General features: G+C 37.6%; 1 protein-coding gene across 1 annotated transcript in view; it reads left to right on the top strand.

Annotated features, from left to right (window-relative positions):
• The window catches only part of DNAH5 (dynein, axonemal, heavy chain 5), a 252,270-nt gene that overhangs the window by 39,663 nt on the left and 187,222 nt on the right, over window positions 1–25,385 (top strand). Inside the window, exons 13-21 of the mRNA XM_011951766.1 lie at window positions 2,783–2,868; window positions 3,349–3,670; window positions 4,506–4,712; window positions 9,749–9,920; window positions 13,090–13,235; window positions 18,376–18,541; window positions 19,310–19,549; window positions 21,415–21,605; window positions 21,694–21,781. Of these exons, the coding sequence (XP_011807156.1) occupies window positions 2,783–2,868; window positions 3,349–3,670; window positions 4,506–4,712; window positions 9,749–9,920; window positions 13,090–13,235; window positions 18,376–18,541; window positions 19,310–19,549; window positions 21,415–21,605; window positions 21,694–21,781 (1,618 nt within the window). The remainder of the gene's footprint in view (window positions 1–2,782; window positions 2,869–3,348; window positions 3,671–4,505; window positions 4,713–9,748; window positions 9,921–13,089; window positions 13,236–18,375; window positions 18,542–19,309; window positions 19,550–21,414; window positions 21,606–21,693; window positions 21,782–25,385) is intronic.

Genomic DNA, 25,385 nt, shown 5'->3' on the forward strand with positions numbered 1-25,385 from the left:
GTTTTTTTTGAAACAGGGTCTTGCTCTGTCACCCAGGCTGGAGCACAGTGGTGTGATCTTGGCTCACAGCAGCCCCGATCTGCTGGGCTCAAATGATCATCCCACCTCAGCCTCCTGAGTAGTTGAGACTACAGGTGCACGCCACCATGCCCAGCTAGTTTTTGTATTTTTTGTAGAGTCAGGGTTTTGCCATGTTGCTCAGGCTGGTTTCAAACTTCTGGGGTCAAGGGATCTGCCCACCTTGGCCTCCCAATGTTCTGGGATTAAAGGCATGAGCCACTGTACCTGGCCTACTATTTCTTAATTATTATATTTTAAACATGTCTCTTTAAAAGAGCAATGGTTGGATTATGTACATATAATACACACACACACACACACGCAATCCACATACATAGAATCCATATATATATAAAATCCATATATCTATAATTTATATATAGTATCCTTATATATAATTCAACACATGCACATATATAATCCCCATATATATAAAATCCATGTATCTATAATACATATATCTATAATTTTTATATACCATACCCATATATAATCCATATCTCTCTATATAATTTATATATGTATATATAAAAAATAGCTGAGACCCTTTCCTTAATTGCAAGTTTAAGCCATTTACATTGAGTGTTGTTTCTAGTATAGTTAGAATTACTTCTACAATCTATTTTGAATTTTCAATGAGGTGAGCTTTTTTTCTTTGACTTCTTTCTTTTTATATTTTGTTGATTACATTTTGTTATTCTCTTTATTCCTCTTTTATTTATATTTCCATTTATATTTTTAATGTTGTATTTATATTTTTAGTGGTTTTAGCATATATACCTGACTTTAAAAAGTTGAATTGTTTTATCAGCCTACCTCTCAATCATGCTATGGTTGTCTTGAATTTTAGTTTTACCTTTGCTGCTCAACTTTTCAAACTTGTTGTTACTAATAGCTAATTAAATTTAGCAACATATTTGCAGATTGCTTTGCTTATTCTTACATCTCATTAGTAATCTAATTGTATCTCTCCCTCTTTTTGGGTTCATTATTGTTCTTAAAGAAGTATATCCTTTAGTTTTAACAAGAGTCTGTTAGTGGTAAACTCTTCCAGTCTTTACACCCAAATGCCTATAGAGTTTCCCTCAATCTTGAACTTTATTCTCGTTTTATATGTGATTTTAGTTTGGGTGTTATTTTCTTTCAGCCCTTAGAAGATCTTTTTTCACTGATTTTTGTCAGCTATTGTTCTCAACAAGGTATTTGCTATCAAATAGTTATTGCTTTATAGATAATTTGATTTCTCCCTTTTGTGATTTTAATATTTTTCTCTTTTAATATTAATATTATTTTCTTTTAATATTGTTTTTCTCTTTACCTTTGGCATCTTTATGTGAGTTTTAGGTGTGATTAAAACATATTTCTCTTGTTCAGAATTTGATGTGCTTCCTCCATTTGAGGACTAAGTCTTTTTTTAATTGTGGAAAATACTCAGGCTTTATCATTTTAAATACTTTAGGTTCTTCTTCCAAGATTTCCAATAGACATATGTTACGCCTTCTTTTTCTAACTTCCATGTTTGTTAACATATTTTTTTGTATTTTTCCGTTTATTTATTTCTCGGCTATACTTTGGGTGATTTTATTTGAAAACAGTCTTGTAGTTCATCAGTTTTCTTTTCAGGTGTTTACAATTTGCATCTATTGTATTTTGAATTGTAATTATGTTCCCCTTTATATGTCTAAATTTTGTTTTTAAAAATCTGAGTGCTCTTATTTTATTCTGTTCTGTTCTTTTTATGGTTTCTGTTTCTTCTTTACTCTTTAATCACTTTAAATATACTTATTTCATAGTCTCCTTTAGACTGCTCTGTCATTTCTAGTTCTTGGTTACTAATTCTGTTTGTGCATTCTGTTCCTTTTCTCTCAAAGATCATTTTCTTATGGGGTTTTCAGAAACTTTGTGAGCTTCTTTAGAAGTTATGTATTTATTTCTCCCTGTAGGAATCTTTTGGCCCTGGGCTTTGAAAGTGTTTCTGCAGAGTGACTTTTCCTGAATTCTGCTGTGGTCCTAGTGGTTTTACCTTCCCAGACTAGCTTTTATGTTAATGTCTTGGGTTATATCCCTTGCATTTCATGTGTAGTTTAAACCTGGACCCCTTATCTAGGTGTGGCACACATGTGGGATTTCAGTTCCTCTAGGGCAGGGGTCAGCAAACTATGTCCAAGAGCCAAACAGTGCCCTGCCCATTTGTTTGTGCACTGTCTATGGGTGCTTTGGCATTCCAGTGGTGGAAGTGAGTGGTTGTGATGAGAAAGTATGGGAACCCCATTGTAGGGTGATTTTTTTCCCAACTATCCAAGGGTTTGGGCAGATGTCAAGCCTCTTTGCAGCTTTCCCAACTTGTGAATCAATTCCCTTTGCATGTACTGGGCAGCACTTCAAGGATCCCGGCTTTCTGCAGGATCTGTTGAGAGTGTTGGGACCCCACAGCCCTTCTCCCCATATTCTGATAAGGCCCCAATGCCACCCCCCAGGCTCTGTGTCTGGCCCAATACCCATGGAACCTGACGTGGTGCCAACTCCCATGGCTGCCTTGGCTTTCAAATTTCTTTGTTTCTGGCTTCTGGGCATTTATTTTTCTTTTAAGCTAATTCCATTTTTTGGTTACATTTTGTTCCATATTATATGCATTTGCAGAAAATGGAAAGCTCTTTTATCTTGTGGCTAAACAGTAAATTCCCAATTCTATTGTTCATCACCAGATTTAATTCTATTTTAGAACGAGTTGCAGAAGTTCATGGATGTTACATTTGAGAAGATTCAAAACACAAATCAAGCTCTAAGAATGTTGAAGAAATTTGAAAGGTAAAAGTTTCAAGAAATTGTCTATTTTCTAAAATTGGGATAGTTTAGTTTTCATTGTTGTTATTCCTATTATTATTTCATATACTGATGGAAAGGAAAAACTCTCTTGGCAATTTAGGTTACAAGGTCATAGTTTTTAAGTTTTTCAGAGGATTAATCCTTTTAAGGATTCAGGATTTATTTTATTTCTGCAAATAGAGAATACTCTTAGCTTTGAAGTACCTTATGACTGCCTATAAGAATATTTCCTAATGTATAGATAATTTGAAAAAAGTCTTCCCAAGTTAGTAGTTTTGCCAGCATTTTATGGATGAGTTTTATTTTTGTTCTTTTAATATTCCACATAAATATCTCATTCTTTTCCATTAGCATTTTAAAAAATAAATATTAATAAATGAGATTACTAGATATTTTTATTGTGTATTTTACTTATTTTATTCCATTAATTCAAGCTTTTAACTTTTTTTAAAAAAAAATCAGGTTGAATATACCTAATCTTGGTATTGATGACAAATATCAACTTATCCTTGAGAACTATGGAGCTGACATTGATATGATTTCAAAGCTGTATACAAAGCAGAAATACGACCCTCCTCTGGCTCGAAACCAGCCTCCCATCGCTGGAAAGATTTTGTGGGCCCGCCAGCTCTTTCACAGGATTCAGCAGCCCATGCAGCTTTTCCAGCAGCATCCAACTGTGCTAAGCACAGCAGAAGCCAAACCTATAATTCGCAGTTACAACAGGATGGCCAAGGTCCTCCTGGAGTTTGAGGTCCTCTTCCACAGGGCGTGGCTTCGGCAAGTGAGTCCCTAAATTTATACTCTTCCCATTGTTGGAACCATGGGAACCCCTTCTCTAGCATTTGACAGTGTTGTTTCTGTGGAAAGCTGGATTTGTAGGTATTTTGTAAGGCAGATGGGTTGAATCTAAGCATTCAGAGTGTAATATGTCCACAAAGAAAAATAATTATTAGGTTTGAAAAAAAATCACAAGCCAGGTAACAACCCCATTTTTATTTAATTGACAAACTGCAAAGTGAGAAGATCTTGTCTATTGGTTGCTATGCCCGATCTACTAGGATATCTTCCTTTTTAAAATTCATTCAGATCCTAAATGTGTCAGTAAACACCAGTACATCTGTTAAACAAAGTCTCACATTTTCTTTGGTTGTACAACTGGTTAATCAGCATATCCTACCAATACCTGTATTTCTTTGTAGGTTGTCAGGATACGATGGCTCCATAGCTGTGTTCATTGTTTTTCTAGATAAGTAAAAACTGAGTTTAGGAGATTTTATGAAACTTTTATTAGGAAGAATAATAGAGTAGGCATGAAGGTATCAAGTAGCTAAATGGCTTTTGAGACGTCGCTACTGTTGCAGTGTCCACTTATTTATCAGTGTGAGAGTCATTGAAAGGTTTTATTGAATTGACTGCCCAACATCACCACCAAGAACTTGAAGGCTATTTTATGAGACTGGATTTAGGAGAACAGTGAGTGAGCTTACTGCCCTTAATTTAGGAAACTCAAATCCATGGAACAACACTTAATGATCCTTATTCCCAGATATGGCTGAGCTAGATACTCTGTATGAACTGAACTTTCTAATAGTAGTGATGTTGGTTTCTTCCCACAGATTGAAGAAATTCATGTAGGTCTTGAGGCTTCATTGTTGGTGAAGGCCCCAGGCACAGGGGAATTGTTTGTAAACTTTGACCCTCAGATATTAATCTTATTTAGAGAAACAGAGTGCATGGCCCAGATGGGTCTGGAAGTCTCTCCATTGGCAGCTTCCCTCTTCCAGAAACGAGATAGATACAAAAGGAACTTCAGTAACATGAAGGTATACTACTTTTATTTTTTTCCCCCTTTCTTGGCTAGCTCTGGAATGTCTTATAAAAAAATATGGCAATGTGTCGTATTCAAGGAGCAGAAAGTGGCCAGGATGAATGGAGTGACTGAGGGGACAGTGCCATGGGGTGCGGCTGCAGAGTTGGCTGGGGCCAGGCCGTTTCAGGTCTTGCAGGCCAAGTTGAGTAGCTGGGGTTTTATTTTGAGTGTACCAGGAAACCATTGGAGGGTTTCGAGCCACTGAAAAAGGCACAATCTGTTTTTATAATAAAAGTTATTCTTACTGCTGGGTGGAAAATGGATGTGAAGGGGGACAAAGGTCTCAGTGGGAAGCCAGTCTGTGAGGTGTTGCACTGGCCCTGGATGAAGATGAGAGCTTGAACTAGGATGACAGCAGAGTTGTTCGGAGAATTTAGAGTTATGTCAACAGTCGGGTTAGGAGAGAACTTGGGAATCATTCCTCTGCTTTTGGTGTGAGCAATTCAATGAATTAAAGTAGGAGTGCCATAGAGTGCTGTGTAGGTTGTGTTCTTTATAACTTGCGCAATACCGTGCAGGGGCCCTGACTGTAAGTTCAATTTATGGAGATGGCAAGAACCGGAACTAGTGTATTTGGGGCAGCAGGAGGGAATCACTAGTTCCCAACTGAGTACAAGATAGTTTCTAGACAGCCAAGTGGCAGTGTTGTCCATGCAGTTGGATATGTAAGTCTAGAGTTCAGTGGAGAAGCCAAAGTTGGAGGCATACTTCTGAGAGTTATCAGAATATCATTTTTATTTAGTGTCATTGTCCTGGATGCGATCTCTTAGGGGAGAGAATACAGACAGAGAAGAATGGAGGGCCACTGGACCAAGCATTGGGGTGTTCCAATATTAACAGATCTGAAAGAAGAAGACAGATGTGCACATAAAACAGAGGACTGACCTTTGAGCTGAGAATAAACCAAGTGTCAAGGAAACCAAGGATGGCAGGGTGCGGTGGCTCACGCCTGTAATCCCAGCATTTTGAGAGGCTGAGACCGGCAGATCACCTGAGGTCAGATGTTCGAGACCAGCCTGGCCGACATGGTGAAACTCCGTCTCTATTAAAAATACAAAAATTAGCCAAACATGGTGGCATGTGCCTGTAATTTCAGCTACTTGGGAGGCCGAGGCAGGAGAATCTCTTGAATCAGGAGGCGGAGGTTGCAGTGAGCTGAGATTGCGTCACTGCACTCCAGCCTGGATGACAGAGCGAGATCTGTCTCAAAAAACAAACAAACAAAAAACAAACAAAGGAAGCCAAGGGTATGAAAAGGCTACAGAGAGAGGGACTGGTCACCAGTGACAAATGCTGCTACCCAGTGGATGAAAAAGGTGAGATCAGAGATGCAGCCATGGAATCTGACAACATGGAAACCATTGTTAAAATTTCATAGTGGTTAACATCACATGACAATACTAAGTCCATGCACTTGCATTGTATTTTACATTTAAAACCATCTTTGTGCTCATTATCTCATCTGATCTTTTCTACCACCATGTTAGGTAAGTAGGACAGAATGCTATTATTTTATTTCATAGATGAAAAAACTGTGGCTGAGAGAAGTTAAAAGATTTAGCAAAGGTCTGATAGCTAGAAAGTGGCAGAAGTAAGACCAGAACCCAGACCTGTAGTGCACTGTCTTCCCACCACTTCGTGTCATATTAAAAAGCTGTATTGGCAATAGACAGATGTTCCTCAAATGTAGACTCATAACATACCAGTCAGCAGGTTGGGAGATATCCTTTTAGACGGTTTCACATTAGGAAACTCACTTAGTCAATTTACATATTCATAAAGAAAATCATATTTTTTACTAAGAAACCATAATTATACGATTATGAAATTACTGATAATTTATTTGCAGAGTTGTTGTTTTGGTTGTCTGTTTCAGGCAACAAACACTTGTAAACACATTGAAGTGTTTGCAATAACTATATCATGACTTTATGGGTAAACAACTTGAGCAGGGCTTGGCTAGATGATTCTTCTGTTCCATGTATTGTTGACAAAGGTTGTTTACTGGTATTCAGCTGGCAGATGTTCAATCTTTAAGGTCCAAGAAGGGCTCTTCTAGTGTCTGTTTCTTTCCTGTGAACAGGCACATCTATACGTGGCCTTCTAGTATGGAGGCCTCTGGCTAGTAGAATTTCTTATATGGCAGCTCAGGGTTTCAAGAACAAGCACTACAGTGAACAATAAAGAAGCCATGTGGTCTTTATAATAGCCTCAGGTGTCTCATAGCATCATCTCTGTTGTACTCTGTTGGACTGTAAACCTATCCAGATTCAAAGAAAGGGGATATGGTCCCCACCCCACGAAGGGAGGAGGATCAAAGAATGTTTTAAATGACAATTCAAGGGAGTAAATTATCATCTGGTTAACATTTATTATCTTGGAGGTTGAGAGTTAAAAGTTCCTGCTCACCATGAGTAGCTGGTCCAAGCAGATCTATTGGCAGGTTTAGGGGACCATCTGAAGTGTTGCAGAGTTATTGTGCTGAATGTTTGCTAGAGCTTTCAGGTTTCTGCGGAGATGCCAAATTAACTGAGAATTTGTTTCTTCATCTATTCCTTGGAAGACAGTTTAACTAGAAAGAAAAGACTAAGTACAGGCTAATAGTTACAAATATAGGTTCTGAAGCCAATTTAATCTGGATTCAAATCATTATCTTTGGGTAAATGACTTCACCTTCTAAGCCTGGGTTTCTGTTTTGTGAAAGCAGTTGAGTAATACCTTCTGGGTTAAAGGTGGGAAGTAGAATGCCTGCTAGAAGCAGATTCTGAGAACTGCTTCCAGATAGAATAACTGGTGGACATTGAAAAAAGACAAGCACTGGATACAAGTTTCAGGAAATGTGTAAGTAGCTGCTAATAGAACCAGAAAATTTAGACTTTTCTAAAGCAGCTTTTATGGAGATTGAAAGAACCTTATAGAAATTGTGGAAAAACATTATATGAGGAAAGGATTATGAGGTCCACTTGGGAAATACTGAGTTTAACAAAATTTTCAAAGCCTTGCAAGGCTTCTTACTTCCTTAAGCAGGTTTCTAAGAATTGTTAATATTAGCTGTGATCACTCAAGAGGGGAGATATTGTATGGAGCATTTTAAAAATTTATCTATCAAAGGGCCATTTTTCTTACAGAATCTCTTTGGTCTAGTACTCCAGGCAGAACAGTTTGGTAAACATTAATCTATTATCAAGGTAATACCAACATGCACATAGATGGTCTTAATACCAACTGTATTTATGAGGCACATTAAAGTTAGTTTCTTACAAGTAATGATTATTAATATTGACATGGTCACATATGAACAAAATATTGACACAGTTTGACATTCTGTAAATAATACTGACACAGTTCGACATTGTGTACATTTCAATGAAAGATGAGAATCTCCATTTCAGATGAAAAGTCCTTCCGATAACAACTAATTAGTTTGATAGATATTGATTTATTATCTCCTATGTGCCAGGCACTGGTTCAGGCTCACTGGACAAAGCAGACAAAATTCTTGTCCTTGTAGAACTTATAGTCTAACTGGGTAAGACAGAAAACGAACACTGTAAGTAGGCAAATTAATATAGTCTATTGTAATAAAGTGATAGTTATTGTGGACAAAAAAGGGGGATAAAATGTGTGAGTGGGTTTGGTGGTGGTTTATAATCTTAAACAGGTATTCAGGATGGGTATACTTGAGAAAGTATAATTTGAGTAATTATTTGAAGGAGGTGCAAAGGCCCTGAGACTCAGGATCAGAAAGGAAGACAGTCAGGCAAGTGCAGGTAAGAGAGGGAAAGAGTGTTTGGAGATGAGATCAGAGAAGTCATGGGACAAAATCGGGTAGATCTTTCTAGACCAAGCACCTATCCAAGTCCTTTGTATAAAAGTTTGTGGCCCTGAATTAAATGGGAGGCTGTGTAACCGTGTGAGCAGAGGAGTAACATGATCTGAATTCTCATTTTGAAAGGATCATTTTTGCTGCTAAACTGTACCTAGACTTACTGGGAGGGTGAGTGGAAGCAGGATCTGACTTGCTTTGCACATTTGCAGTTACTGCCATCATTGGCTCCTACCTAAATTATTGGGATGGTCTACCATTGTCTCTCTGCTTCCACTCACCCTCCCAATAAGTCTAGATACAGTTTAGACAGCAAACAAGGTATCCTAATGGATTACCTGTGTGCATGAGAGTGAAAGAGGAATCAAGGATGACTCTGGCTTTTGACCTGTGGACTGGAAGGATAAAGTCACTATCAGCTGAGTTGGAGGATGTGCTGGGAAGAGGTTTTGGGAAAAGAACAAACTTTCAGTTTGGGACTTACTACGTTTGAAATATCTGTTACATATTGATGTGGAAACTTTGGGAGGCTGCTGCCACTTGTGAATCTAGACTTTCAGGAGTGAGATCTGGGCTGGAGATGTAAATGTGGTTGTTTCCGGCATCTGGATGAAATTCAAAGCCGTGACACTAGTTGAAATCAACACTGATTCCCCGTGTGCTTTGGGTCTTGGCAACAAGATTTGGCCTGTAATCCTAGCAAAGGGCTGAGGTAGACCTCTGGTGACCCAGATGTTTTGGGTGATGGGTGTGGTCTGCAAGAGGTTCCCAGAGGAGCAACATGCATGTCGTGCCAGTGTGCAGAGAGGAACAAACAAGCCTGGTGATGAGCAGGGCAAGGTGCCATTCCCGTGTCTCTGCAAGGTTTAGAAAAATTATTGGCCTTAGATGTTCTTCCTTTTTAGGCTGTGTAGGAGGTAAGGCACTCTTAGTCTTAAATTCTTGTTCATCTTCAGTTGTATTTTTTTGGATTAGGACTTTGTAATTATGGAGAGAGTCCTTGTCTTCTTTTCTTTGTATTGTTTTGGCTACTCTACCTGCCAGGCTATTAGAGCCCTACAGTTTGACCCTAAATAAAAGTAGTCATTTTGTATAAAACATAGATATTAACAGACATTAGAAGTGAGATATTCATTGATTACTTAACCCCAATTTCATTGCAGATGATGCTAGCTGAATATCAGAGAGTGAAGTCAAAAATCCCTCCTGCCATTGAGCAACTGATTGTCCCTCACTTGGCCAAAGTGGATGAAGCTCTCCAACCCGGCTTGGCTGCACTGACCTGGACATCACTGAATATTGAGACATATTTAGAAAACACTTTTGCAAAGATCAGTAAGTCTGCCTGAATAATAACTGTCTCTGAATTCTAAAGGCTGAGTTCCTAATATCTGTTGTATAATTTCTTATAAATATGGAGATATAAATAATGAAATGGGGAGTGTTATTCTTAAGCTGTTTCATAAGGAATTGTTCCAAAGCATGTGAATTCAGTAATTTCCTGGAAACTATAAATATTCACTATTTAATTTTATCCCCAGAGATTAAGCACATATTTTCATTTATTTGTATTTTTGGACATTAGGATTTAAAGTATCTTTAGAGTTATTCAGCTTTTTATATAAATAGGTTAGTATATTTTGAGAGCTTGATTTGAAAGATGTAGAGATTTGGATAGGGTACAGTGCTGAACAGCAGGATAAATGGGAAATATTTAAACTAACACAATTTTCATTAAAAAGAGATATAATAGTCTAAAATATATGTAAAGTAGTATATTCCACAAAATGCGATTTTCTGGAATGTGTACAGGTATGTTGCAAAGAAGGGCTCCAATATGTCTGAGAAATCCAGGAGGAGCAGTTGGACAGGTTTCTTTGCTGGATGACTTTTCAGAGCCTTTAACATGCCCATCAGGCATGTCCATTAGGTCTCCAAAAGTGGCCTTTTGTGTGTGGTATTTCCCAGAATTCCTTGGCTGTCTTCCAGGAGGACACATTAACACCTTACAGATCTTCTGTGGCAGACAGTGTAGCACAGTTTGGAACATGGTAATTTTTTTTTTTTTTTCTCAGAAAGACTTAGACATTGCTATTCTCCTTTCCTAGCCAGTGTCTTACACCCTCTCCTCTTCATGGCCCAATCCTCCCTGCTCTTATAGCTCAGAGTAAGTCTTGCCCCCAGAAGCCTACTCTGCTTACTCTGCCTCCTGTGACCACTTCCTTCTGTGACCTCCTGTTGGATTCACATTTGGGACCACAGACTTGATATTTTGGTTGTCTTCTAATGGTTTAGTACAGTTTCATCTTTCTCCTTAAACAGACTGCAAAGGGCCTGAACATCAGGCTGTTTAATTTTTTAACTTTTTATTATAAATTGATAATTTATAATGGTATAGATTTGTGGATTCTGTGAAGAGGGAGTTGCGTGGGGAAAAATTGATGGGGTACAAAATGGTGTTATGATTTGTGAATGCAATGTGAAATAATTTCCTTAGTACTTTCCTTAGGTTCCAGAAGGTCTAGCTATTTAAATAGCCAGATGCTTTATATTTAGGAATATTTGAGAAGTACTGGGTTGGAGAGGAGTAGAGTGAGAAATTATGGTTGAGCCCATACCTCACCTTTGTTGCGCTTTATAGATTGGGAGCTGGACTCAAAAACAAATGATAATGGAGTTTTTGAATATGAATGAATATCAAGCCAGAGATGCTAAATGGCTTTTAATATTACAGAGGTGTAAGAAATAACAATGAGTTTAGAACCCAATTTCCTTGCTCTAAATTAATATTTCTTCCAAAATAAATATTTCTCCCCAGGAAATAAAACAAGAGGAAATTGGCTAAAATTTCCTAAGGAGGAACTTATGAAATGTATAACAACTTCATAATGAGAGTTATCATAATCAAATTAGAGCAGGCAACCCAGATAGAATTTAGTAACATCCTTCCTTTAGAACGTTAGTATTAGAGTATTAACAATTTGGATGTTTTATTAGAATGTTAGCTGGAGACAAGCTAACTGGTTAAGTTTCTAGAGAAACTTCTTGTTCTTGTTTTCTATTATGTTTTTCTTTTTGTAATTTAAGGAACTAAAATAGAACAAAGATTAAGTTTCTTTGCGAGAAAACTATGTAAAATCTCAAGAGCAGTTGGATTTTTATTGGATTAGTGAGCCAGTCCTACTTACAGGTTGTCATTTGCATCATGCATTTAAGAGAGTATGGATAATCTGGGACACTCTCCACATAACATAATCCTTAACTTGATCACATCTGCAAAATCCCTTTTGCCATAAAAGGTAACATTCATAGGAGATTAGGATGTGGACATCCTTGGGGACTATTTTTTTTCAGCTTAACACAGATGTCCTTAAAGATGAAGCAGTCTGTTAGAAAGAGTAGAGAATTGTATTGCTCACACATACTTAAATGAAAGTGTTGTCTCTCTTTTGGTATTGAATCAATTTACCAGGCAGAACTATTTGGTATCTTGAGTAGCCTCTTTAATAATTAGCTTAGAAACAATAGAAAACTTTAAGGATTTTATTCTTTAGGAAATAAAGTTATTTATTTAAGGAAGTCTTTACATCTCTGATACATCATTGGTATGTAACACTGACTTTATTTAATTTCAACTTTATTTTCCAGGAGAAAGGAGTATTAGAAAAAGAGAAATCTTACTGTATGGCATTGTTGAAAAATGTATTACCCTTAGATGGATATCCATCAGTGATCCTTCCTACTTTTGATGTGCAGTTGTTGTTAGTTTGCTTCAGAGTTGGCCTTTGCATCAATTGAACTTAGCATTCAATATTACTTCAGCATAACTAAAAAAATTGTTCCCTATGATATTTACAGTGAAAGAAAAATTAGGGAACTTTCACTTTAGTAAAATTTGTTGAACACTTCTTGTGGAATACGCACTGGGTTAAATGTTGAAGATGTAAGGATAAACAAATATGAATTCTAAAGAAGATAAGACACATGGGTAGACAATCTGCAGAGATTTAAGGCTGTTCCATCCGTGGTTTCACAGAAGGAGGGACCACTCCAGTGCACACGGATTCACCCAGGGCCTCTGCGGGGAAATGCACTTGAGCCAGATCTTCAAGTATGAGTGAGAGTTAGGCAGGGCAGGGGCTGAGAAACTGGTTACAGAGAAGGAATGATGGCCCCAGGAAACAAAACAAAAGGAAATTGGCTAAAATTCCTAAGGAGGCATTTATAAAATGTATTAAAACTTCATAATAAGAATTATCATAAATTAGAACGGGCTACCAAGATAGACTTTCTATTCTCCCTACAGAATATTAGTATTAGAGAGTCAACAATTTGGATATTTTGTTAGCTTCAACCAAGTGTGAAACAGTGGGGATGGGGGGACACATGTAACTGTGAATCTTTAAAGCTGATTTTACTACTGTCATTTAATCAAGTGTTGATTTTTTTAAAAAACAAAAGGCTTTACTTAATCTCTTTTATTTACTTTTATTTTTTCCCGAAGAGGACCTGGAGTTGCTGCTTGACAGGGTCAGTGATTTGATTGAGTTCCGCATTGATGCCATTCTAGAAGAAATGAGCAGCACGCCTCTTTGTCAGCTTCCCCAGGAGGAGCCGCTTACCTGTGAAGAGTTTCTCCAAATGACAAAGGTCATTAAAGGCTTGATTTTTTTGTTTAAAGTTTTTTGGTGATTCATTTTCCTATAAAGGTCGCTTTTTTGAAGTTTAAATTAGATTTTTTTTCTCTACTTGCAATGCTCTGTGATAGATGTGGTTCAAACATGAAATCTTCTGACAATAATTAGCCAATGAAGAGAAATGTATATAAGTAAACAGTCACTTAGCTATGAGGAGCACATCATTTCAGATCAGTAGGAAAGAAATTGCCATAGAACACACTTGGAATTTTTCCTTTTTTTTTTGAGACGGAGTCTCGCTCTGTCGCCCAGGCTGGAGTGCAGTGGTGTGATCTCGGCTCACTGCAAGCTCCGCCTCCCGGGTTCACGCCATTCTCCTGCCTCAGCCTCCCGAGTAGCTGGGACTACAGGCGCTGCCACCACGCCTGGCTAATTTTTTGTATTTTTAATAGAGACGGGGTTTCACCATGTTGGCCAGGTCGATCTCCTGACCTCGTGATCCGCCCGCCTCGGCCTCCCAAAGTGCTGGGATTACAGGTGTGAGCCACCGCGCCCGGCCTAATTTTTCCATTTTTTAATGAAAGATAGGGCTGTCTTGCGGAAGTGCTTCTCATCAGCTAGGGTTAATTAACAAAATAATTGTTTTGAACAGCTTCTAGACAAAATTTCTTCTTTAAACATTTTTGGTGAGGGGGGTTTCCCAAACTGGTGTTCTATAGCACACAATTCCGGAACCATTGCTGGGAATCCTGAGAGAGGCAGGTAGTGAGTGCAAACTGCTTAGGGTGAAGGCTGTGCTTACAGATCCACTACACATTAACAGATTAAGATAAAGGCCCTCAGAAGATCTCCGTTTAACTTTTTTTTTGAGAGACGGAGTCTTGTTCTGTTGCCCAGGCTGCAGTGCAGTGACATGAACTCGGCTCACTGCAACCTCTGACTCCTGGGTTCAAGCAATTCTCCTGCCTCAGCTTCCAGAGTAGCTGGGACTACAGGCACATGCTGCCACACCTGCCTAATTTTTTGTATTTTAGCAGAGATGGGGTTTCACCGTATTGCCCAGGCTGGTCTCAAACTCCTGAGCTCAGGCAACCTGCCCACCTGGCCTTCCCAAAGTGCTGGGATTATAGGTGTGAGCCACTGCACCTGGCCCTTCATTTAACTTTTCGTAGCTCATTATTTCTCCAACACATTTGCAAATGGGACACTTTCTTCCCTGTGCCAGGAGCAAGCTCCTGGGAGCAGCGCTTCATGAAATGCCCCTTCAGGCATGTCACGTTAGCGTCATTTACAATATTCCCAGGGGGTATCCTGAGGATGAGGACTCCTCGATCATGATTCTAATACGGTGTGTCGGGGTCTCCAAGACCACCCCCACTAGGAGGACTCACAGAACTCAGCACGTAGTTGCACTGCCCTGACACAGTTAAGAGACGCAGCTGGATCATAAGGAACAAAGACGGGTGGTGTCTGGGGAGTCCCTGTCCAGGCTTCCTCATGCTTTCTCCCTCCTGTGAGGCTTGCCTGGAGCTCACTGTCCCCTCTGTGCCATGTTTCTGCCCAGGGAAACCTATTAGAGACGCAGGGCCCAAGGTTCTTACTGGGTCTGGTCACACACCGTGCTTAGCATGGACCAGAATTCCAGACTCCCAGAAGGAATCAGGTGTTCAGCATAAGCTACATTGTGTGCACAAGCAGTTTGGGCACAGCGAACTATCTTTATCAGCAGGGCAACAGGGGGAACTCTCCCAAAATCCAAGCTTACAGACAGCGGCCAAGGTACCACCTCCCAAGCAGGACTTTCTAAGAACAGTTTCAGGCCTGCTGTGTTCACCCCTTTCTGCATGTATGGCAGGTTATATTAAGTCATTTTATACTTAAAACTTACTGTCTACATGTTAGAAATTTCTAGTCCCTCCTCCTCACATTCACTAACTGTGGGTACACCTAACCCTCCCCTTGTTCTCCCTGATCATTTAAGAAACGATCTCTTCCTCTGAGAAATCACTTGCCTCCATGGTTTTACCCTTACCCCTTTTCTGATGATTGGTTTATAGAAATACACTTGTTTTCAATTTAAAAGAAAGTCTTAGAATATTTTAAAAATGGAAAGAAACTAGTATTTTAATCAATTATGCCATCATGATTATAATATTAATGCATTTTAGGCTTTTTAATAAAGTTGTGGTCTCTACTCCATGTATATCAGGTTTTGAATAGTACTTTTTTCTCCCAGTTAACATTTCCTCACAAAATATTCTTCATGTTGCTACATGGCTTTCATAGGCAACCTTTTAATGGTGCCTTCAGAATATTCTACTGTGTTGATATACTGTAATTTACTTACCAGTTTCTTATTGCTGAACCTTTAGATGGCTTCCAAAGTTTTGCTAATTCCTCAAGAGCTGCAGTGAATATATGCATGTATCATGTATTTTCTCCTTTAATATTATTCCCTTCCCCAAAATAAAATTATTGTGTCAGAGAGTATGGCCTTATTGGATGGCTCTTGATATTGGTAGCCAAATTGCTTTTCAAAAGGATGTTATCAACTTACAATGCCACCAGCAATGCAGTAGTACCAATTTCACTTCCAACAAACACTGTTTCATTATAGTTTACTACTTTTAGTTTAAGTAGCAAAATTGTGGAACCCAATTTGAATTTGCATTTTTGATGACCAATATAGGTGTTAGTAAATCATTTCTCTTGAATGTGTTTATTTTTCATAATTCAATTATGGAGAAAAATGAAAAGGATGATGGAGAAAAATGACAAAGATGATGGAGAAGAGGAGTTACCTGACAGAAAGTTGTGATTTTATGTCCATGGTCAATGATGACTTCTATGGTTATATTTGAAGGGAGGGAGTGAGAATGCAAGCCTTGTGAACATTTTAGGGGAAGAACATGCCAGGCAGAGAGAACAGCATGTGCAAAGGCTCCGAGGTGGAAGCATGTTGCAGCTGGAGAAAGGTGTTGAGTTGAAGTACACTGGGTGTTCATATGCTCAGGTGGAAAATCAATAGAGAGGAAGAAAGGGGTAGGCTTGATTTCTGAGGAAGCCAGAGAAGCTGTGATTCAGAACTCTGGCTGTGGAGTTAGCCTTGAATAAAAGGAGAATGATTGCATTCACTGAAACAAGAGGAAAAGGGGCTCCTGATGGAGGCCGATTTGTCTTCTGCATGAGGGCAGTGGGAGTTGTTTGAGTCCCCGTGTCATGACCTCCATTTGCTTTGTGCTGTAGAAATCAGGGTCATTCTTTGAGTATGATAAGGAACGATGGTGTAACAATTTGAGGACACAGAGATTTGAAGACACAGCTGTTATGGAGCTTGTTAGAGGGAAGTTGCTATAGTCATGTAGAATGATTCCCAAGTGGCATTAGGGGCCAGTTTGAGTTTGGGAACCATGAATTCCCAGTGCCAAGCATCTGCATCACCATGACCTATGCGTGCCGGTGGAGAGGGTAAGTCACTTGGTTCATTTGGGCTGGGCTTCTCCTGGGTGGGGCAGTGGAAGGTTCAGAGAGTGATGGATTAAAGGATATTAGCACAATAACGGTTGAAGTGTGAAATCATGTTAGGAGAGGGCATGAAGCAGGGAGTAAGGGTGAAGAGACCTGGAGAAGACGTGGCATCTAGTGGGTTCCTGGTTTGCCAAAGCTGAAGCATCGTGGGAATGAGGAAATGGTGGAGCTCCACGCTGATTATTCAAGGAGGACACCATTCAGGATTCAAAGACAGGCCCTTTTGGTGGGTTTCAGCTTTTGGGTGTCATCATGGAGGTTAGTTGTTGAAATGAAGCAGGATAAGTGGAGGCAGTATCTTTCAGTTATTTTATTTGTCCTAGGGGATATTTTAATGAGTCTATTTATTCTTTTTCCTCATTGCATTTATATTCTGCTTTGTTAATTTCTATGCTGTTTACATTTTTATGGTTATGCCTTCTCACAGAGAGAAAGAGTTAAGAGATGTAAACAATGTTGTTGGAACTATGTTAGTCTTTGAGAGGTTATCAATCTCAACTTCTAGAACCCTCAATACAAAGGAATTTTGTGATTTCAAACACGTGTTTGTGTTACTGAGAGGGCTGAAAGAGCTGCAAGTTACTTGAGGATTCCCTGTGAGAGCTGGCCCTGAGAATGGAGACCACATGTGTATTTCTCTCCAAGGTAGAGTCAGAGGACTTAAGATTCAGACTTTAAAAAATATTAGTGTTCTCTCAGAGAACTGAGGAGTTAGCTTACGTAGAATGAGATGACTAACCTTTGCAAATATTTAGGTCCTGTGGATGCTTGTGATTTTCCAACGAATAATAATAATGAGCACTTCTTGTGTGCTTGCTTTATGCCAGGCACTGCTCTTAGTGTTTTACTTGCATTTGTTTTATAGAATACTTGCAAAAACTATAGTGAGTTCTACTATTATCACCATTATACATATGAGGGAATTGAGACTCAGAAGGATTTTCAGAATCATACAGAGCAAGGATTTGAATCCTAGTTTCAAGCTGTATAAGTTTAGAGATGTATAATGCTGGAACTTGGAATGGAGCTGGACACTGTGCCTAACTGACAGTCTATTGTTTCATGGGCTTACTTTCCGACTAGGTGGTAAATCACTGATTCTGTCTGTATCATCCATCTCTAACTATCCGTCTACCTAATCTCCTCCAGAATTGATCACCATGCCCCAAATCATGTTAGTTTATATTTATTAAATCCATTCTTGAGAAATGTACAATATAGTTAGAGGGGTGGGTAATGTCTTTGAAATTAATGAGGGGATGACTATGGTTTGTTGGCAAAGACAAGGAGAGAAAGAAGGGTGGCTGGATCCGATTTATGTGATATGAAGGAAATGTGATGGGAAGAGAGGCTGCTGATGGCTTTTGAAGGTATTTTCTCTACTGATGGAGAAGTGCCTGTAATTTTGGTCTGTCTACACTGATCCAGTTGGTTCCCTTGTCTTTAACACTGTCCTTTACAGGACGCCTGGCCTGTGCTAGTGTGAAGGATGTGGCCAGGCATCACTGGGGCTAAAATCTCACCTGGAGGCTGAGCCACAGCATTCCTTCCGCTGATTCTGTGCTCTCAAGGGCTAGATAAACAATATACCACTGTGCTATCTTTTTTTTTTTTTTTTTGGTTAGGATCTTTGTGTAAATGGTGCACAAATACTACATTTTAAAAGCTCATTAGTGGAGGAGGCAGTCAATGAGCTTGTAAATATGTTGCTGGATGTGGAAGTTTTATCTAAAGAAGAAAGTGAAAAAATATCCAATGAAAATAGTGTTAATTACAAAAATGAAAATTCAGGTAAGAGATGGGGTAATGAAAGGGTCTTGTTTTTCTATGATATTTACTAAAAACTAAAACTGAATTTTCTACATAGCAATTAATTTCATACTTCTATGAACATCCTTTCAATTTTCTAATGATATGTATAAATCTGAAATTATGGCCCTGAACATATTTTAGTGACTATATCTTGTTAATTCTTACTACTTTTGGTTAAACTATGCAAACATGCACTTTTCATTGGCCCTTGTTAGCTTTCTTTGCATTTATGTATGGGGGGGTTGTTTTATTTTACCTTATCAATAGAGTTGGATGGATTATTGATTGGAATTCCCCTCGGAGAGCATCTAGACTGAGCAAACCTTTTGCAGGACAGAGGAGAACACTGAGATATGAAGAAGGGAAATTATCCCCCCAAAGGTTTAGGGCTGTTGGTGGGAGGTAGCACCAGAACCCAGGCCCTTGGGGGCCAGTGTAACTTTTTCAGTTCCTGCCTCTCTTGTTGGCTGTTTTCTCATACTGAGAAGGAGATGCCTCCATCAGTCCATCTGCTTCCTGATTGCCTCCTCCTACTTTTTGATGTCCTCACTTCCTAAGAAGTGTGAGGTTTAAATGATATTAAACTTGCATGTAATTTATGCTTTAGTTGCAACAAATGATCCTATCTATCTATCTATCTATCTATCTATCTATCTATCTATCTATCTATCTATCTATCTATCATCTATCTATCTGTCTGTCTATCCATCCGTCTAACTTATCACTATCTCTTTCATCTTGTAACAGCAAAAAGAGAAGAAGGAAATTTTGACACCTTGACATCATTCATTAATGCCAGAGCCGATGCCCTGTTTTTGACGACAGTCACGAGGAAAAAGAAAGAAACGGAGATGTTAGGGGAAGAAGCCCGCGAGTTGCTCTCTCATTTCAACCATCAGAACATGGATGCTCTTCTGAAAGTTACAAGGAATACACTAGAGGCCATTCGCAAACGCATTCATTCCTCTCACACAATTAACTTCCGGGGTAATAATCTCATATGGTTTGCTTAGTGGATGATCAGGCATAGTTGCTGGTATGTGTGTGTGTGTGCACTCATGCATGCGTACGTTCCTGTTAAAATTAAATAATTAAAAATATCCATCATTTTTATTTTTATTTTTGAGACGGAGTCTCACCCTGTCTCCCAAGCTGGAGTGCAGTGGCACGATCTCGGCTCACTGCAACCTTCGCCTCCTGGGTTCAAGTGATTCTCTGGTTTAGCCACCCAAGTAGCTGGGAGTAGCCGCCATGGCTGGCTAATTTTTTGTACATTAGTAGAGACGGGGTTTCACTGTGTTGCCCAGGCTGGTTGCGAACTCCTTAGCTCAGGCAATCCACCCACCTCGGCCTCCCAAAGATTACAGGCGTGAGTCACTGCACCTGGCCATATCCACCGTTTATTTAGTGCCTTCTTGTAATTTTAAACATTATGAACTTGATCATCCCAACAATTCTATTAAGTAGATACTATCTTTACTCTCATGTTAAATCAGAGAACTAGAGCACAGCACAGGGAGGTTAAATAGTTTCTTAAGCTTTTGTTAATAACATGAAAATTGGTAGTACGTTTAGTCTTTTTGTAATAAGATGAAAATATATAAAATTATTTTAATTGGTGAAAGAAAAAGGTACATACTTTAAAAGAAGTTATATGGAAAAGATTCTTTCATTGTTAAATCATTAGGTTTGTTAGCCAGTCTTACAAAGTGGAAACATCTTACTAATGCCACACTCTTCAAAGGATATATATGTATTTTACTATTTTTATGGTAATTTAGTACTTTCTAGCTGGTTTCCTCATTTTCAATAGCATCGTCTTTTCCTCAGCACAGTTCAGAAATAGGTGATGTATTTCTCAGGTGGGCCACAAAAATCCGTCAAATCTAGAGGCATCCTGAAATTAAATTTTAAGTTAAAAATGGTAAAAAGAAAACAAATAATAGTAATTAATGAAAACTCAGATAATAGGATAATAAAATCTTTTTATGTATCTTGAGTATTGGCATTTGAAGGAAAACATCTTTAATATTTAATTAAAAGTGGGTAAATAAAAGTGGAAACTCTGAAAGATTTTTGTTTGTTTGTTTGGTGCCATGGCGTATTATGGTTTACTTCATTCAGGATGGAGGATAGTTCTTTCCTTTGACACAGGGTTATTATTAGAACTTAATAAATGTTGGCTGATAGGCTAAGTATTCAATCACAATTATTTATCAGCTTTTGTATTACAGATATTTGCAACTACGTAAAGTTATGTATGATACCCAGACACAAATACGTACATGTCTATATCAACATACCTGTACCTGTGTTCCACCTTTAAAGCTCCTTCAATATGAATGGCAAATTGTGCTTTATTTCTTTTCCTTTTTCTTTTAACTACTCCACATTTGGATTTTACACACCATGGTAGGAAAGATCTATGTTTTATCTGAAATTCCAAAGTGGTTATTTGTTCTAACTTTGGCTTATGCCGATAGTCTTGTTCTTCATTCCTGGCTTACTTAGTTACATTTAACTAATTTGTTGGCATCCTGTTATTTGGAAGAATCATCTTTAATATTTTAGAGAAGCGTTTATAATTTAGCCTGATGCCACACAGTGCGTTTCTTTGTGGAGAGTATTCTAAGAAGCTGTAAACAGCAAAAAATGCCTTGGGTTCCCCTGAACTGCTTTGTTATATTGAGCAATACCAGATCCTCCATGAGTTTTAATTGACTCATTCATTCAACAAGTATTTATTGGATTTTATACCTGTTATGTATTGTTTTAATTCTTATGGTTACAAAGGAAGCAAATCTTATTTTAAATTAAAAATGTGAATTATTCCTTGTTTTGGGTTAACTCAGACAGTAACAGTGCCTCTAACATGAAGCAGAATAGTCTGCCCATTTTCCGGGCAAGCGTCACTCTGGCCATTCCCAACATCGTCATGGCCCCTGCCCTGGAAGATGTACAGCAGACCCTGAACAAAGCCGTGGAGTGCATCATCAGTGTCCCTAAGGGGGTCAGACAGTGGAGCAGCGAACTGCTGTCCAAGGTGGGTGTGGGGTGCAGAAATGGTTTCATATGGAAACCACTTCTTTTACAGATGGGACAGAGCTGAAAAATATCCTTTTACATTGTAGAAAAAGATACAAGAAAGAAAAATGGCTGCTTTGCAGAGTAATGAAGACAGTGATTCTGATGTTGAAATAGGAGAAAATGAACTTCAAGGTAAATGTTCTTTTAGTCTTTTAAAAGAGGCATTGTAAATCAGCATTCATTGAGCTTAAATGTTTTAGATCAGAATATTAATCTATGAGCCAATTTGAAGTTGACAAAGTATCAAGGTCCATATATTTTAATATCATCATTTTAGTTGACTTCCGTTAATATGGTGAATCACATTTATTGATTTGCACATATTGAACAAATCTTGCATCCAGGGGATAAATTTCACTTAATCATGACGAATGATCTTTTAAATGTACTGTTGAATATAGTTTGCTAGGATTTTATTGAGGATTTTTGCATTTATGTCCACCAGTGATATTGGCCTGCCGATTTTAAAAATTGTAGTGTGTGTGACTAGCTTTGGTATCAGGGTAATGCTGGCCTTGTAAAATGAGTTTGGAAGTATTCCCTTCTCTTTAATTTTTTGAAGTGCTAGAGAAGTATTGGTATTAGTTCTTTGAATGTTTGGTAGAGTTTAGCTGTGCAACTGTCTGGTGGTAGGCTTTTTTTGATGGTAGACTTTAAATTACTGATTTGATCTTTTTTCTTACTATTGGTCTGTTCAGATTTTCAATTTCTTATTGATTCCATCTTGGTAGGTTAATTATATGTTTCTAGGAATTTATTCATTTCTTCTAGGTTGGCACAAAATTGTTCTTAGCATTCTAATGATAATTTGTATTTTTGGGTTATCAGTAGTAATATCTCCTTTCATTTGTGATTTTATTTACTTGAGTCCTCTTTTTTACTTAGCCTAGCTAAGGATTTGCCAATTTTGTGTAGCTTTTCAGAAAAACAACTTTTCGCTTCACTGATTTTTTCTATTGTCTTTCTAGTCTCTATTTCATTTGTTTATGCTCTTATCTTTATCTCCTCCCTTCTGCTAACTTTGGGCTTGTTTGTTCTTCTTTCTCTAGTTCTTTGAGTTGTAATGTTAGGTTATGTATTTGAGATCTCGCTCCTTTTTTTGACTTAGCTGTTCATTTTGCTATACTGTTTCCTCTTAGAACTGCTTTTGCTGAATCCAGTAAGTTTTGGTATGTCATGTTTCCATTCTCATTTGTCTCAGGATGTTTAAAAATTTCTCATTTAATTACTTCTTTGATCTGATTTGAGAAGTTTTTTTAGAAGCATATTGTTTTATTTTCACATATTTAAAACATTTGCATGATTTTTCCTGTTGGATTTTTTTCCTGATTGATTTCTAGTTTCACACAATTGGTTTGGAAAAGATACTTGTTATAATTTGATCTTAAGTTTGTTAAGGAAGACTTGTTTTGTGGTCTAACATATGATCCATCATAGAGAGTGTTCTGTATGCACTCTAGAAGAATGTATATTCTGTTTCTGTTAGATGGAATATTCTGTCTGTTAGGTATATTTGGTCTAAAGTGTAGTTCAAGTCTAGTATTTCTTTATCGATTTTCTGTTTAGATGATGTGTTCAATCATGAAAGTAAGGTATTAAAATCCCCTACCATTATTGTGTTCTATCTAGTCTGTGTCTCTCTTCAGATCTCTTAATATTTGCTTTATGTAGTTAGATGTTCCAATGTTGGGTGTATATGTATTTACAATTATAATATCATTTTGAAAAATTTATTCCCTTATTATTATATGATGATCTTTGTTTCTTTTTACGCTTTTTGATCTGAAGTCTATTTTGTGTTTTCATTTATATGAACTATATTTTTTCATCCCTTCACTTTCAGTCTATGAGTGAACTTTAAGGTGGAATGAGTCTCTTGTAAGCAGCGTATAGTTGGGTCTTTTTGTGGTCTTTTAATCCATTTGGCTACTCTATGCTTTTTGATTGGCATATTTAATACATTTACGTTCAAAGTAATTGTTGATAGGTACAGACTTACTCTTGCCTTTTTGTTAATTGTTTTCTGGTTGTTTTGTAGATCTTTTGTTTCTTTTTTCCTTTGCGGTTTGATAGCTTTCTATAGTGATATATTTTGGATCTTTTCTTTTTTTTTCTTTTGTGTATCTGTTGTAGCCTTTTGTTTTGTGTTTACCCTGAGGCTTACATAAAACATGTTATACTTATTATAGGCTATTTTAAGTTGGTAACAACTTAATTTTGATTGCATATACAAATTATATACTTTTACTCCCCACTTTACACATTTTAAATTTTTTGATGTCACACTTTACATCTTCTTATAATTTGTATCCCTTAATAAATTTGTGTAGCTCTAGTTGTTTTTAGTAGTTTTGCCTCTTAACTTTTTTACTGGAAATATTAATGATTTACCCACCACCATTACAGTACTGGAGTGTTTTGGATTTGCCAATATACTTACTTTTATCAGTGAGTATTATATTTTCATATGTTTTCATGTTACTAATAAATATCTTCTTCCTTCAGCTTAATCTCCATTTAGCATTTCCTGTAAGGTGGGTCTTGTGGTGATAAACTCTCTCAGCTTTTGTTTGTATGATAAAGTTTATACCATCCCTTTGTTTTTGAAAGATATTATTGCTGGATACAGTATTCTTAGCAGTTACTTTATTTCAGTATTTTGAATATATCACTTCACTCCCTTCTAACCTGCAAGGCTTCTGCTAAGAAATCTACTGATAGTCTTATGAATGTTCTCTTACATACAATGAAACACTTTTCCCTTGCTACTTTCAACATGAACTCTTTCTTTATCTTTAGCTATTGACAATTTCATTGTAATGTGTCTTGGTGTGAGTGTTTTTGAATTAATCTTATTTAATGTTCTTTGGGCTTCCTGGAGCTGGCTTTCTATTTCCTCCCCCAGGCCTGGAAGTTTTTGCCATTATTTCACTGAGTGTGTTTCCTCTCTCTTTCTTTTCTCTTTCTGGCGAGCCAGTAATTCATAAGTTGTTCCTCTTGATGATGTCCCATAAGTCTGTTAAGATATCTTCATTCTTTTTCATTCTTTTTATTTCTTGCTCCTCAGATTGGATGATTTTTCAGTGACCTCTCTTTGAATTCACTGATTTTTTTTTCCTTCTGCTTGATCTAGTCTTCTGTGGAAACTATTAAATTTTTGTGTTCAGTTATAGCATTCTTTAGTTCTATATTTGCTGTTTGGTGCTTTTTTTGCTTTCTGTCTTCGTTGAAGTTCTCAGTTTGTTTTTGTATTTCTGTCTTGATGTTGGTGAGGATCTTTATGAATGTTACAGATGGTCCCTGACTTACAGTGGTTTGGCTTCACATTCTTTTTGACTTTAATGGGGTTATCAGGATGTAACTTTATAGTAAGTCAAGGAGCATCTGTACTTAGAATAGTTTGACTTCCAATTTTTTCACTTTATAATAGGCTTACTAGGGTATTAAGTGCATTTTTGACTTATGATGGATTTATTGGGATGTAACCTCATCATAGGTCAAGGAGCATCTGCATTTTGAATTCCATGTCAGATAAATCACATATGTCCACTTCACGCAGAACAGTTTCTGGAGATTTATTTTAACTGCATTTCCCTGTTTTTGTTCATTTTCTTTGACCCTCTGTGTTGGTTTCTGTGTATTATAAAAGACAGCTACCTCTTTCAGTCTTGTCAGACTGACCTCATGTGGGCGGATCTCACTACTTTGACTAGCCAGAGATTTCAAGATACCTCTC

This window comes from Colobus angolensis, unplaced genomic scaffold (assembly GCF_000951035.1).
Source record: "Colobus angolensis palliatus isolate OR3802 unplaced genomic scaffold, Cang.pa_1.0 Scaffold327, whole genome shotgun sequence".
Lineage (NCBI taxonomy): Eukaryota > Metazoa > Chordata > Mammalia > Primates > Cercopithecidae > Colobus > Colobus angolensis.